Source organism: Gadus macrocephalus, chromosome 2, assembly GCF_031168955.1.
Source record: "Gadus macrocephalus chromosome 2, ASM3116895v1".
Lineage (NCBI taxonomy): Eukaryota > Metazoa > Chordata > Actinopteri > Gadiformes > Gadidae > Gadus > Gadus macrocephalus.
Genome location: NC_082383.1, coordinates 11,885,589 through 11,901,388, shown reverse-complemented (window position 1 = coordinate 11,901,388; position 15,800 = coordinate 11,885,589). Strand labels below are relative to the sequence as shown.

Genomic DNA, 15,800 nt, shown 5'->3' with positions numbered 1-15,800 from the left:
TTCCCCTGGGCACATCATCTCGCTGTGTGTACCATTTATAACAATGCTTATAATAATCACCATGCAAAGTAATAATGATAAAAGACTGCAAAGACTGTATTCTGCTACCATAGAGAGTACTGCAGTATAGACTAGTGTAGTCTGACTTTGTCCAAAAGGTTATGTGGCCATGGTGGTAAAATGATTTTCAACATGTGTCTGTCCTGATTTGAATACAGTTATACCAATGGTAAAGGGTACATTTTGTTTGTGAATTGTTTTAAACATGGTAATCAGTCCTATATGATCTTCAACATTGTCATATGATATTGTATCAGTGTTACTGAAATAGAGTGAAATTCTATGTTTTAACCAGTTTCCACCAACCAATTTTGGCACATTACACCCTGCTCCGAACATAGGTAATGCTGTTTTCATGACACCAAGTGCCCCTGTTATCCTCCTCCTCTTCGTGGATGTGTCAAGCTTTGTCTGGGCATTAGTAATGTTGATGGCAGCGTCCGAGAGAGGCTTAAACCCGGACATTTATAGTATTACGCCACTTGTTCAGGGCAACAGTTGATTTTGATGTTGGTGTCCATGAGAGAGTTAGGTTTCTAGTACCCTTAATTATAACTTTATGGTGTATGGCACACGTCATAAGGCTCATTATAACGCTCATAAACAACAACGTATTAAAGTAGGTGGTGTGTGTCGTAACTATGGGGATAACACGTCCCCTCTCCATCCATAGTACTCTCAGCCCAAATTTTCTTTTATCTCATAGTTTGTCATAAACGTGATTGTTTTTTATCTGGAACAGTAATTTAGAAGATTGATTAGCAGCTTATAACAAGAATGTTGAAGATGTAGGTCATTAAGCAGCAGGTAAGGATGGGGCATCTTGTCCTACTCCAGGTTTTCTGCTGTCATTCGTGTTCAAAATCTAAACCTTTCTGTCAGAAGTAAATCAAACTCTAATCTCACAAATCAGACTTAATTCTTGTCCAATCACGTTGCTGGAGGCAGGTATCTGTAAGCATGTAAATGGCGAACACAAACACGGACCAGCCCTAGTTAACTGTCAAACAGTGTTGTAAGGTTTCATGCATAAAAAAAACATGTATCCCGCGTGTAGACTTGCCACATCACCAGCTCACGCAAATGAGAATATCTTGATAACGAAAGAGGAAACAATGCATAACTCCGACCCTTTCTGTTTTGTTCTGTGCCGCACCCCCTCTGCTAATTCTGCTATAACTTAGTAGGACTACTGGATACGACATCAGCAAAACCCTCACCACTATATCCTACCACCATTCAGATTAGACTTCGCGGTGACGTTTAATGGCAAAACCTTCATGTCTTCTGAGCTAAACCAATGATCGATGGGATTTCATTTGTAAAGGTTTGCAACTTGTTGAAGAAGGACTAACGTCAACACTGTGTTCCCTGGCAACCACTCAATGTGACCCGCCGAGCTTTTATAAATTGCACATTTGGTCCGACGTGTTGCACATTTTCTGTATTTTGTTTTCAACGTGACAAGTAAATCCACGAGGATTAGCAGTCTATACAAGATTCATATGGTGAATGAGGTAGCAGCACCATACTGGGTGTGTTAGGCTTGGAACGAACCACGGTGAGGCAGGGATCAGTTGTGTATCCACTGCTTTTTGTCTTCCATGAATACTAAGCAACAATCAACAACGCAAGCAATCGTCTAACCTTTCTATTGAAATGCTCTACACAGCGTACTGCACTGTAGAAACGAAAACTTAAAATTGTTGGTCTCATTATGATTTCTGAGTAAAATGAATATAAAACATTAAGTATTCATGTCAACTGTGCAATGCAATTTAGTCCAACCAACAATGTTGGGTCAAGAGTTGGGCTCACTGTAGTCTCTTTGTTAGCAAGACACACGGGTTTAAGTCAGACTCTGTCTGAGGCTGGGCCAACTACGGTGCACATGCGCATTTCGACACTACCCCCCGGGGAGTCTGGGTATTCGTGATGCCGGTTGGGAAAAAGGGGTTTATTGCCTTTTGTCAATTTGTTTCTGTTAGGTTAAGTTGGGTTAACGGGTTTGGGGTCTTTATTGTTTGTGTGTTGTTTATTGTGCGTAGTGTTGCCGCCACCGTTACCGAGACTTGCATGTCCGTTGGTTGGGTGTGCGGTGCGCTGTGTGTTGCGGGTGTGTGTTAAATAAAGGCAGCTCTCGGCATCGTGCGGTGTATGAGGCACGAGAGTTGCGTCACCGTTTAACCTGGGCTCCCGTCTCGTGCAGAACAAGTTTGACCATAATGTCAAACTTGTTCTGCACTTTGGTTTGCTGCATTTAGACAGTGATTCTCTGCTGCTGAACTAGCTACATGTTGCTTGTTATATTGCTGTCTGGCATTCAGAAATTTAAAAGGGAAGTTTCAAATTATTAATTTTAATAAAGTGAATTTAAAACTTGTTTTGCATTCTTTGAAATGTTTGTTTTTTTAAATAATATTAACCTTAATTTGAAATATTAAGTTAACACCCCTGACTTATTTTTTTGAGTTTGTAAAATATAAAAATCTTAGTCGGTATAACTAACTTTCAAGTTTGTCTAAAGAAGAAAATGACCTTTTTGATGGGCTCAAAACTCAAAAATGTATTGCTGTAAGTTGCCTTGCAATTTTGAGTTTGCTCAACTTTTTATTTTTTACAGTGTGTCAATGTTTTCGAGTTTGACCATAATGTTTGAAACCAATTACAACAATCGATTCTGAATGAGTCTTTCTCTATGAAATCGAATGCTTGTCCATAACATATGAACCCTGGGTATTTCTGAGATCCTCAGATTTTATTTAATCTTTAAATGTTCCTTTGAATGTGAAACCACTTCCACAGATGCTGTTGGACCCAATAGATGTGATTTGAAATAACTGCAAATATAAGAATATATCATTATCTCGAGGACAAAATTAACCGTTCATGAGCCACAGAATAGTCACATATCCATTTTTTGCGCCTTCCCAACTGTGGACGATGCCTTCGTCGCAAACACGTGTGATGATGAGGGATCCGACAGTCCGTCTTTTGATCAGCAGACAAAGCAGAGCTCTACCACCAAAGGCTCCTTTGAGAAGCGGTTTGCTACCTACTGCTCGGAAGGCTGTCCATTATGCATGGTGGCTGATGACGATCACCATCAAAGTATTATTTAAAATAGTGTGTGGCCCATGTGCCTCGTCAGAGGGAGAATTCTGCGCAGGACGAGCCATCTTTCTTTGACACACCTGTCAGATTGCCATCCCACGTCGCATATTTCATTTATTACAGGCAAAGTATCTGATGAATGCATTAATACCAACAGCACACACACACACACACACCTGTTCCTACTCTCTCTTTTATAACCCACCTTTCTATTGTCCGGTGTGTAGGTGGCCCAGCTGCCTCTGTCTGTAAGCGATGGCCGCTGGCATCACATCTGCATCACCTGGACAACCAGGGATGGCTTCTGGGAAGCCTACCAGGATGGAGAGCGGCTGGGCACAGGGGACAACCTGGCCCCCTGGCACCCAATTAAGCCTGGAGGAGTCATCATCCTGGGCCAGGAGCAGGTGAGACCAGGAGGGGGAGGGGGAGAGGAGAGGTACGGGAATAGAGGCTGAATGGTAAGTGTGTGGTTTTTGAAAAATCAGTAGGTGTTAGTGTGTGAGTGTGTGTGCGTGCGTGTGTTTATGTGTGCGTGTGTGTGTGTGTGTGTGCGTGCACGCGCGCGTGCGCGCGTGTGTGTGTGCGTGTTTATGTGTGCGTGTGTGTGTGTGTGTTTTCCAGTGTGTGTCTTCGTCAGTGTGTGTGTCTGTGTTCCGTTCTGTGTGTCCCCCCTTGGGCCAGGGGTACAGAACAGGCGTCAAGAGCAGCAGAATCATCAGGGGCTTACTCTAGCATCTGCCCAATCAGCGACACGTCATTCACCTTCTCCCCCTGGCCGGCACATCTTATGCAAAACACATCATAACCATAACTACATTTCCCTCTCCAGTGTGTATGTGTGCTTGTGTGTGTGTGTGTCTGTGTTCATGCTTGTGTGTGTGTGTGTGTCCATGCTTTTGTGTGTCTGTGTGTCCAACACGCAACTAGCACTCGCACACCATACTTTAAGGGAACTATACTTCCCTTATACTAGTATATACACTAGTGGCTCTTAGGGGTTGTGGAATTGCAGCAGCGAAGGTACAGGTGGATGGATAATTGCAGGAGGTGGCAGGTAATGCAGAGCAGGAGTCACGATTTATGTGGAAAGATTCACAGGAGGAATTGATCTGATTTGCTGCAGTGAGGAAAAGAATATAGAGATATGATGGGGATGTTGAAAGATCGATGTCTAATGTTGTCTTCACATTCGTCTATCTTTGCCTCTACCTCTATGCCCATCTATCTCTATCTCTATCTCTGTCTGTCTGTTTCTATTTATTTTTGCCCCCCTCTCTCCCTCTCTATTATCTCCCTTACTTTCTCTCTGTTTCTCTTTGCCCCACTCTCTTGCTCTCACTCTCTCTGTCTGCCCCTGTTTCCTGTTTCTCTCTCTCTATTGCTTGGCTGCATGTGTCTCTATCTCGCTCTTTCCTCTTCGATCTCCTCCCATATTCTCTCATCCCCTACCTGCCTCCCCTCCAACTGCCTCCCCCCCCTCTGTCAACCTCCCCTCCTGCATCCCTCCACCTCTTCTCAACCTTCCCCTTCTCCCGCCAGGACATTGTGGGCGGTCGCTTCGATGCCACCCAGGCGTTCGTGGGCGAGATGAGTCAGTTCAACATGTGGGACCGGGTGCTGCGCCCCGGGGACATCGTCGGCATGGCCAATTGCTCGGCCTACATGCCCGGCAACGTCATCCCCTGGGTGGACACCAATGTTGAAGTGATGGGCGGTGCCACCAAAGCACCCCTTGAGATCTGCGAGGAGCGTGCATTCGATTCCTAAAAGAGGAGGGTGATCATGATGATGATGACGATGGTGTGAAGGAACTGTGAGATGAAGTGGAACGGAAGCTCCATTGAAAAAGAGTGAGGCCCTTTAATAAAAAAGGGGGTTTTGTGTAGGGTGACACGGAGCTGTGAAAGCAGGGTCACGTGGTTTGGCTCGGCTGGGTCTAGGCGCACACCGTTTTCGGTCGATAGAATCCTATATTTTTTTGTGTGCAAAATATCCAAACCCACCAGGACTACGCTCCACTACTGGGGCCACTATGAAGTCATGTGATCTTGCCTTTCCGTGTTTCACTACCTTCTTTGGATGAGATTACATTTTAGAAATTTAGAAGGGAAAGCTGCAACCCCAACTTCCCATCCGCTTTCATCCATCCTCTGACGAACTGTGTATGTAGTAACTATGCAGTCTCAAAGTTTGGATTTATCCACTGTGACTATTGGCTCCACACACACGTTTACCTTGCTTGGTGAGATTGATTGGGAGGGGATATCATAGATGATTTGTAGGGGGAAGACAAAAAAGGACGCCTGTTATTGATATTCAAATGTCACTTTATGCATGTGTAGCCTGGGTTGGATAAAAATATGTTTTAAAAAAACGGCAGCGCATGTTGTCTGTGAATACGCACAAGCATTTTGTGTGCTTGAAATTATGTAAGTGTGTGGGTGTGTGTTTGTGTGTGTCTGCACACACATGTTGGAGTAAGTGTGTGGGAATAAATGTTAGTTTTTTTGTGACAGAGAGAGAGAGAGAGAGAGAGAGAGAGAGAGAGAGAGCGGGAGCGCGCGAGAGACAGAGAGCGAGAGAGAGAGAGAATGACATGCGTATAAGCCTCGTTGCTGACGTATCTCGTGAGGGAACAACATCACCATCCTAACTCCCTGATTCTAGATCAGCTGTTCGTCCCGAACCAGATTTTGAAGAGAGACTAGAGACGCCTAGCTCAGGTAAAATAATCAAATAAATAAATTACAAAAACAATTTAATAAGTTGTGGCTCAGGACGGTCAGCAGAGCCTGGAAGCAACCAAGGCAAGTGTCCAGACAGAGGTGGGCGGAGTCGGTCTGGGCCCTGGCGGAACACCCCTTTAATTCCCTCCTCTAACAAATAATTAATTAAACTTTGATGTGAGTCAGCATGACTGGGAGCTGATATTTATCAAGGACGACAGTGTGTTCTTCTTGTGTAAGTGCAGGCGCGCGCAAAACAAAAGCCAACAGAACGGGCCGATGATGACAAAGGCTTTCCAAAAGTTTCATTTTTGTATATTTGTTTGGGTTGTATGGACACCAGGGAAGTCATTCCATGTCGTTGTGACTTCTGTCTCGAAGGAAGGTGGCCTTTCACAGCATGGATATGAGATGACTGAACAAGAAAGACTATCTAAAGAACAACAAGACATGGAATCAATGAGGGTTGGGTTGATCGAACAGCGCAACGCAAGTGGTGGTGTTTTGTCAGACGGTTTACTTTATTCTTTGAATGTTGTGTATTGATGTTGCTTCTTCTGCCGCCCATTTTCCATTAATAGTCAAGTCAAGTCAAGTTTATTTATACAGCACATTTTAAAACAAGAGTAGTTGACCAAAGTGCTGTACACAAATACAATATAAAAAACAAAACAAAGAACAAGAAGGCTTAATATTGCATATTAGCAACAACAATGAATAAGATAAAATAAAATCTTAATCTGTATTAAAAGCCAATGTAAAAAAGTGAGTCTTTAGTTGTGTTTTGAACTGTTCTATGGACTGGGCAGATCTCAGACTCAGGGGGAGACTGTTCCAAAGGTTAGGAGCGGCCACAGCGAAGGCTCTGTCTGGCTCTATCTCTGTTTAGTGATAGGAAGTTAAGTTCCAGCCAGGTTTTCACATCTTTCAGACAGTTTGACAATGCATTTGTTGATTCTTTGATTGATTTTAATGGCAGGTATATTTGTAGATCATCTGCGAAGCAGTGGAACGAAATGTTGTGTTTTTTAAAGATGGAACCTAGGGGCAGCAGATATAACGCAAAGAGAATTGGAGATAAAATAGAGCCTTGGGGGACCCCACAGACTAGTGGGGCTGCAGCTGAGGAGTACTGGCCTAGATGAACAGAGAAGGTTCTCTTGGACAGATATGACTTGAACCATTTTAGGACATTTCCAGTGATACCAACACAGAGTTCCAGGCGGGATAAAATAATCTGGTGGTCGACTGTCAAAGGCAGCAGTCAAGTCTAAAAGCACGAGCGCAGCAGAGATCCCCGAGTCGACAGTTAAAAGAAGATCATTAAAGATTTTTAAAAGTGCCGTTTCTGTGCTGTGGCGTGATTTAAAACCAGACTGAAACTTTTCTGTTATGTCATTAAAATCCAGGTGTACCTGCAGTTAGCATAACTTTGTTGACACCAAAATGCCTGGTAGGGAATCATGAGATTAAGGGACATTTAAATACATTGAGACAGTGAAGAATAGTACAGATGTCTATCATTAAAGTATAATTCCTGCGAAAATTTAACCCAGGGTCTTTTTTTCGTTGATAATTGAGTATAGAGCTTGACCGCAAATGCCCGGAGCAATGAAACAGCCCAAATGGCTTCCATGTTATTGGCTCGGGGCACTGCAAACGCTTCCAAATCTTCATTTTTTAAACGTAAATAATATAATAGAGGCGCCAAATTTTTTAAAACAGCCAAGTATCACCGGTAAGGCACAGACTTGAAAAAGTATTTTTTAATAAATTCCTGGTACGTTCCCTAAGTTGTTGATGATTCGTTTTATGTGTAGGGACCCTAGTCATGTTTGGAGCTATTTTGAGCAATATTAGCGGTTAAAAAATGCAGATTTCGAAGCGTTCGCAATGCCCCTAGTCAATAACATGGATCCATTTGGGCTGTTACATTGCTCCGGGCATTCACGGGCAAGCTCTATGCTCGATTTCAACGAAAGTGTCTGAAGGGCTTTTTTTATGGGGCTTAATGCCGAAAAAGACCCTGGGGTAAATTTTTTCGCCGAAATGACACTTTAAGAAAAAACAAGATTGAATGCGAGTGACAAATGGACAGCAGTGAATGTTATGGAAAAGGGTGTTCACTCAGTTTAAGTCTTGTAACCTTTTAAAAGCATCACACCTAACCACATTAGTCCTTTTCGGGATCTAATTGTTTGAAAATGTAAAACTGGACACTTGCTTTTTCCTCGCAAATTCTTAATAATTGCTTTCTGCTCATTCTGCTTATTATAGCAAGGCCGTACAAAAAAAAATGGAAAATGCAGATGAATTCGGCAGCAATGCTTTGTCAAAACTGTGAAATGCCTTTGTTTCTCCTGAGCACCAAATGTGCATTTGGTTTAGTTGGAAGACTCAAAACATGTTGCTACTTTACTAATCAAAGCATTGCTGGCAGCATTGAGTAAATAATGAAAACAAAACCTTAGAAACCTGTATCATCCTCGCTATATAAATGCTACCTGTTCCTGTTTATTTGCATTATGTTTCGCCTTGTAGCCAAATGTCCCTTTTTTTACCCAATTAAAGTTTCATGAAGGCAAGAGGTGTGTGTGTGTATATTTCTGTGTAACATTCTGGGTTATACTATAATAGACAGACATTTGTAGGAGGTGAGAAAGCAGCTTTTCTCGACTTTTTGTAAAATATCAGTGACTGTGTTTGATGCAGGCCTCTGAGGATTTAGTGCAATTCTTGACAATTTATCTGGCTTTCTTTTTGGAGTGTGGATTATTGACAATTATGCACTGTTTTAATTGTCAGAGCCATTTTGAAACTCATGTAGTTTATACAATGGGCCTTGCACAAAATGGCATGGTTCAAGGTTAAGTAAAAAATCCCTTCAATACCACTGCATAGGACAGAGAGCGTGCCCTTGTTCGGGCAGTGTTTTGGCAGTGGTAGGAAACACAGCCTCATGGGCTGGCAGGCCTCCAGGTGGGCATTTTTTTTAATCCGCCCATGAGGATTATGGTGCTGGTGTGATGTAGGCCACTCTGCCTCTGTGCTTGGCATTCTCTTTCATGCTGTAATGAATTCTATGTTGGTTTTTACCATACATACAGCTTGCGTATGCAGTAACAAATCCGGATGTTCAATATCTGGGAATTCTAGTAAAAAATGTATCCCTTCTCATCACCTGGGGTGGGGGTGGTAAAAAATGTAAGATGTGTGAAATCTAGGGTTGGATGTGAAAAGTAAAAAAATAATGGTTTTGATTCTCCACGACGTGGATGACGATTATGCTTCCTCTCAAGGATTCTTGCAGAATGCTTCCTCCTTGCTGAAAGCTGTTCACTCACTAATTGCTACCTTTTTCCCTCTCTTGGTCGGTTGCAAATAGACACTTTGTGAAACGTGCTCCTCTAAGACATTACCTTGCAAGGAGAGTGGTACAGCACTAATGAAATGGAACTGAGTGGGGAAGCGAGAGTGACATTGATGTGTGTGTGTGTGTGTGTGTGTGTGTGTGTGTGTGTGTGTGTGTGTGTGTGTGTGTGTGTGTCTGTGTGTGTCTGTGTGTGTGTGTGTCTGTGTGTGTTTGAGTGTGTGTGTGCTTGCGTGTGTGTGCATGTGTGCGTGCATGTTTGCGTGTGTGTGTGCACAGAGATAAGCAGGGAATATGTGTTTTAATGGCTGTGTTATATTGCTAGCGTTTTTCATCAGAGATGTCAGACAATTGTTTATGTGTCAGTGTGTAGTCATTTTATGTCTTTGTTCACATGCATGACCTCTTTAGCAGGAGGATCAGAGTTGGAGAGAGAGCGAGAAAGAGAGAAACTTGGATATAACAAGCTGTTATCAGTTATTGCATTTTCAAGAGATTGGAAAAGCTTGTTTCAGGCAATTTTAGCTCACAATAAGATTGCAGTGATTTAAGGGGGGAAAGATAATGATTGCATTGACTGCAGATTGGACACTGTAACAACGTGTTGGTTGGCGCCTCGGAGAAAATGAGGAGAAATGTTAACTCCGTGTTGGTTGGCGCCACTTCTGCCTCCTGCTTTCTAATTTACACTACTATAATAGAAGACCTCAGGTGAGCAATTACTACTACTACTACTACTACTAATACTACTATTCACTTTAGATAAGAGTTACATTGTTTGTCTTTACATCTTTTGCGAGGAGTTCTCTATGTCAACTGGTAGGGCATGGAATCAGAACAAGGGTTAGGGCTTTTATTGTCCCCGTGTCTACCTATGTTAATATCTTTGAACTCACAGTATTGGGATTAAAGCACCAAATGAGTTTATACGGTACTCAAATAGTTTCATAGTTTGTGCAATTAAGTTTAAGGCTCAATCCCGTTTCTACCCCTAATCCCCCCCCCTCGTTTACGTGGCAATATTTAAAGCAGCAGGTGAGGCCACCGAGAAAGTTTACCGACTCAACGCTAAGACGCATGAGAGACGGGGTAAAGCAGAAGAAGAGAAGAAAATAAAATTGAGAATAAAGGATACCAATTCCTGCATTTACTATGCTTCTCTACTTTGACTGCAATGCATATGCACCCGCATGGCCGGAGCCAAACCCTGCAACCTGCACCTGAACCAATGTGCATCTATTGCCAGGACCCCCAGCATGCACAACTCCAAGAGCTGGCTTTGACCAGCTGTGAGTCGCCTTTGCCACCCTACCATGATCCAGCAGGGGACACCGAAAATCTGCGCTGCCGCTCCCTGCTCATGCTAGTCAATGGGCCCATTCTCTGACACTTTACACACACACACACACACACACACACACACACACACACACACACACACACACACACACACACACACACACACACACACACACACACACACACACACACACACACACACACACACACACAAACAGGGAGAGGCTTTTATGATTTGTATGAAATCAATCTGTTTATTTCAACATCTGCGTCATCAACATCAAATTAGTTAAACGTGGGCTGAGGCAGATAGGCCTACATGCGCCGAAAACAGATCGCTATTTATTAGGGGTCCGAGCAGCGAAGCTGCTTGGTCCCCTATTGTTTCTGTAACGTGTTTTTTTCCCCCTCAAATTCTGTAAAAGACATACTGCAGCCTAAACCGTAAGTCGAGACCAATAACCCCCACTACTTTCTTATAAGTGCTTATAAAAGTCTTATAATTTCACAATAAACATGATTGTTACGTCATTATTAACACTTATAGATTAACACAAATTAATGTTAATAAGCATATAATAAGGATCTTATTATCTATTAACTAGAGCTGTCAGTTAAACGCGTTATTAACGGCGTTAACGCAAACCAATTTTAACGGCGTTAATTTAATTTAATTTTTTTTTGGGCTCAAAACAAAGAAGCAGTAGCCTGACTGCTATGTTCAAGGCATATCTTTGTATGTTCATCGTTTGATTGCATTATAGGCTTTTTTTTTGTACCGTCCTGTTTTGATCATCCTCATCATCCTCATCGTCATCCGCTTATCCGGGGTCGGGTCGCGGGGGGAGCAGCTCAAGCAGGGGGCCCCAGACTTCCCTTTCCCGAGCCACATTGACCAGCTCTGACGGGGGGATCCCGAGGCGTTCCCAGGCCAGTGTTGAGATATAATCTCTCCACCTAGTCCTGGGTCTTCCCCGAGGTCTCCTCCCCACTGGACGCGCCTGAAACACCTCCCAAGGAAGGCGCCCAGTGGGCATCCTTACCAGATGCCCGAACCACCTCAGCTGACTCCTTTCTAAGTAAAGGAGCAGCGGCTCTAATCCGAGTTCCTCACGGATGGCTGAGCTTCTCACCCTATCCCTAAGGGAGACGCCAGCCACCCTTCTGAGAAAACTCATCTCGGCCGCTTGTACCCGCGATCTCGTCCTTTCGGTCATCACCCAGCCCTCATGACCATAGGTGAGGATAGGAACGAAGATCGACCGGTAGATCGAGAGCTTTGCCTTGCGGCTCAGCTCTCTTTTCGTTACAACGGTGCGGTAAAGCGAACGCAATACCGCCCCCGCTGCTCCGATTCTCCGGCCAATCTCACGCTCCATAGTACCCTCACTCGCGAACAAGACCCCGAGGTACTTGAACTCCTTCACTTGGGCTAAGGACTCATTTCCTACCCGGAGTAAGCAATCCACCGGTTTCCTGCTAAGAGTCATGGCCTCAGATTTAGCGGTGCTGATCCTCATCCCAGCCGATTCACACTCGGCCGCCAGCCGATCCAGTGAGTGCTGAAGGTCACAGGCCGATGATCCAATGAGGACCACATCATCTGCAAAAAGCAGTGACGAGATCCTCAGACCACCGAACTGCAACCCCTCCCCACCACGACTACGCCTCGATATCCTGTCCATGTATATCACAAACAGGATTGGTGACAAGGCGCAGCCCTGGCGGAGACCAGCACCCACTGAGAACGAAACTGACTGGCTGCCGAGAACACGAACACAGCTCTTGCTTTGGGAGTACAAAGATTGGATGGCCCTGAGGATAGACCCCCTTACCCCATACTCCCGCAGCACCTCCCACAGTTTCTCCCGGGGGACCCGGTCATACGCCTTCTCCAGATCCACAAAACACATGTAGACCGGATGGGCATACTCCCAGGCCCCCTCCAGGATCCTTGCGAGAGTGAAGAGCTGGTCCGTAGTTCCACGTCCGGGGCGAAAACCGCATTGTTCCTCTTCAATCTGAGGTTCGACGATCGGCCGAACCCTCCTTTCCAGCACCTTGGAGTAGACTTTACCAGGGAGGCTGAGAAGTGTGATACCCCGGTAATTGGCACACACTCTCTGGTCCCCCTTTTCGAACAGGGGAACCACCACCCCGGTTTGCCACTCCTTTGGCACTGTACCCGACTCCCACGCGATGTTGAATAGGCGTGTCAACCATGACAGCCCCTCAACACCCAGAGCCTTTAGCATTTCTGGCGGGATCTCATCAATCCCTGGGGCTTTGCCACTGCGGAGATGTTTGACTACCTCAGTGACCTCCACCAGGGAAATTGACGACGAAACACCATCAACCTCGAGCTCTGCCTCCAACATAGAGGGCGTGTTATTCGGATTCAGGAGTTCCTCAAAGTGTTCCTTCCAACGTCCGACGACCTCCTCAGTTGAGGTCAACAGAGTCCCATCCTTACTGTACACAGCTTGGATGGTTCCCCGTTTCCCCCTCCTGAGGTGCCGGATTGTCTTCCAGAAACACTTTGGTGCCGTCCGAAAGTCCTTCTCCATGGCCTCTCCGAACTTCTCCCACACCCGCTGCTTAGCCTCCGACACGGCAGCCGCTGCAGCCCTTCGAGCCTGTCGGTACCCTGCAACCGAGTCAGGAGTCCTCCAGGATATCATATCCCGGAAGGCCTCCTTCTTCAGTCGGACGGCTTCCCTGACCACCGTAGTCCACCACGGTGTCCGAGGGTTACCGCCCCTTGAGGAGCCTACGACCCTGAGGCCACAGCTAGCCACCGCAGCTTCAGCAATGGAGGCTTTGAACACCGCCCACTCCGGCTCAATGCCCCCAACCTCCACAGGAATGCCAGAAAAGCTCCGCCGGAGGTGTGAGTTGAAGATACCTAGGACGGGGGCCTCCTCCAGACGTTCCCAGTTCACCCGCACTACTCGTTTGGGCTTACCAGGTCTATCCGGAAATTTCCCCCATTCCCTGATCCAACTCACAACCAGATGGTGGTCGGTTGACAGTTCCGCCCCTCTCTTTACCCGAGTGTCCAAAACATGCGGCCTCAGATCAGATGACACGATCACGAAATCGATCATCGATCTTCGGCCTAGGGTACTCTGGTACCAGGTACACTTATGAGCACCCTTATGTTCGAACATGGTGTTTGTTATGGATAATCCATGACTAGCACAGAAGTCCAATAACAAACGACCGCTCGGGTTTAGATCAGGGAGGCCGTTCCTCCCCACCACGCCTCTCCAGGTGTCTCCATCGTTGCCCACGTGGGCGTTGAAGTCTCCCAGCAGAACTACGGAGTCCCCTACTGGAGCCCCATAGAGGACTCCATTCAGGGTCTCCAAGAAGGCCGAGTACTCTGAGCTGCTGTTTGGTGCATACGCACAAACAACAGTCAGAGTTTTCCCCCCTACAACCCTTAGGCGCAGGGAGGCGACCCTCTCGTCTACCGGGGTAAACTCCAACACCGCGGCGCTCAGCCGGGGATTTATGAGTATCCCCACACCCGCCCGGCGCCTCACGCCCTCGGCAACTCCGGAGAAGAATAGAGTCCAACCCTTATCCAGGAGTACGGTACCAGAGCTGAGACTGTGCGTGGAGGTAAGCCCCACCAGATCTAACTGATAGCGCTCCACCTCCCTCACAAGCTCCGGTTCCTTTCCCCACAGCGAGGTGACGTTCCACGTCCCCAGAGCCAGCTTCTGCCGCCCGGGTCTGGTCCGTCGAGACCCCTGACCTTCGCTGCCACCCATGTGGCTGCGCACCCGACCCCAACGGGTCTTCCCACAGGTGGTGGGCCCATGGGATGAAGAGAGGGGGGGTGCCACGTAGTTTGTTCGGGCTGTGCCTGACCGGGCTCCCTGGCAAACCCGGCCACCAGGCGCTCGCCATCGAGCCCTCCGTCTGGGCCTGGCTCCAGACGGGGGCCCCGGGCTTCCTCCGGGCCGGGTCACATCTCCTCTTTTTCCGTTATTCATTGGAGTTTTTTTGAACCATTCTTAGTCTGGCCCCTCACCTGAGACCACTCTGCCATGAGAGACCCTACCAGGAGCACAAGGCTCCAGACAACACAGCTCTCAGGTTCACAGGGACACGCAAACCTCTCCACCACGATAAGGTGACGGTTCCAGGAGAAGTGTTTTGATCAGTGTATGCCAATGTTGTTATCAATAAAAAAACATTTGCACAAGGCAAGCCGATGCACTTCTCCATGTTGATAAGAGCATTAAAATGAGAAAAATTAATGGGACAAAGAATTCAAGGGATATTTACCATATAATTTTTTTTTATGATTAATCGCGATTAATCGTGAGTTAACTATGGCATTAATGCGATTAATCGTGATTAAATATTTTAATCGCTTGACAGCCCTACTATTAACAAAGGCTTATTACAAGGACCTTAATATAAAGCATTACCCTAAAAAGTTATGAGAATTAATAGTGATATATCTTATAATTTGGACACTTTACGGAAAACCCTGTCTATTTAACCAGAGAGAGGTAAAGTTGGTACTCCTCTGATATGAAACGGAAAGACAAGAATTAGTGAAGACAGAAACATTGGTTCACTTTGCATAGGGTCATGAACATTTCAGTTAGCTTTTTCTTGAAATATAAGTGAAATAGAACAGAGACTAAGCCACACTGGAATGCTAATCATGCAATGAACAGTGTTGGGAAAGTTCACTTTCTACGTGAACTAATTCAAAGTTCAGTTCACAAATTTTAAAATGAGCTAGTTCAGTTCAACACTCATAATTCAAAATTTTGAACTAAGTTCACAGTTCCAAAAAAGTAACTACTTCATAGTTCTTTTCTTCAATATGTTGCTGTGAGCAATAATTTTTTCAGATATTTTGAACATTGAGCCCCCTTTGTGGCTTGTCTAGGATGAAATAGAGTGGTTGAATCAAGTATCGTAGCTAAATACAGTTTCTATCGTGTTTTATTGCACATTTAGCGCATTACAGTTTAATGTAACAGTAAGCTAACAACACCGCAACTGCAAATTAACCACACAGAGATAACCATGGCAACCGGTCAAACAACACGGCGTTCTGCGCTTGCATCCGCGTGTTGATAAACAAATAACCCCCCTATTGAACGAAGCGTGCCGTTCACAGACACCAGAATGAACGAGTTCACAGTAACGTTCATCAGGCAGTAATACAGTACGTTCAGTTCATGAACTATCGTTCA

At 45.4% G+C, this 15,800-nt stretch overlaps 1 protein-coding gene across 2 annotated transcripts in view; it reads left to right on the top strand.

The window, feature by feature from the left end:
- The window catches only part of nptx2a (neuronal pentraxin 2a), a 28,042-nt gene extending 21,283 nt beyond the window's left edge, over positions 1-6,759 (top strand). For both annotated transcript variants that reach the window (XM_060041435.1, XM_060041426.1), the window contains exons 4-5: positions 3,402-3,581; positions 4,717-6,759. In XM_060041435.1, coding sequence (XP_059897418.1) covers positions 3,402-3,581; positions 4,717-4,944 — 408 coding nt within the window. In that variant the 3' untranslated portion in view covers positions 4,945-6,759. The remainder of the gene's footprint in view (positions 1-3,401; positions 3,582-4,716) is intronic.
- The last annotated feature ends 9,041 nt before the right edge of the window (positions 6,760-15,800 follow it).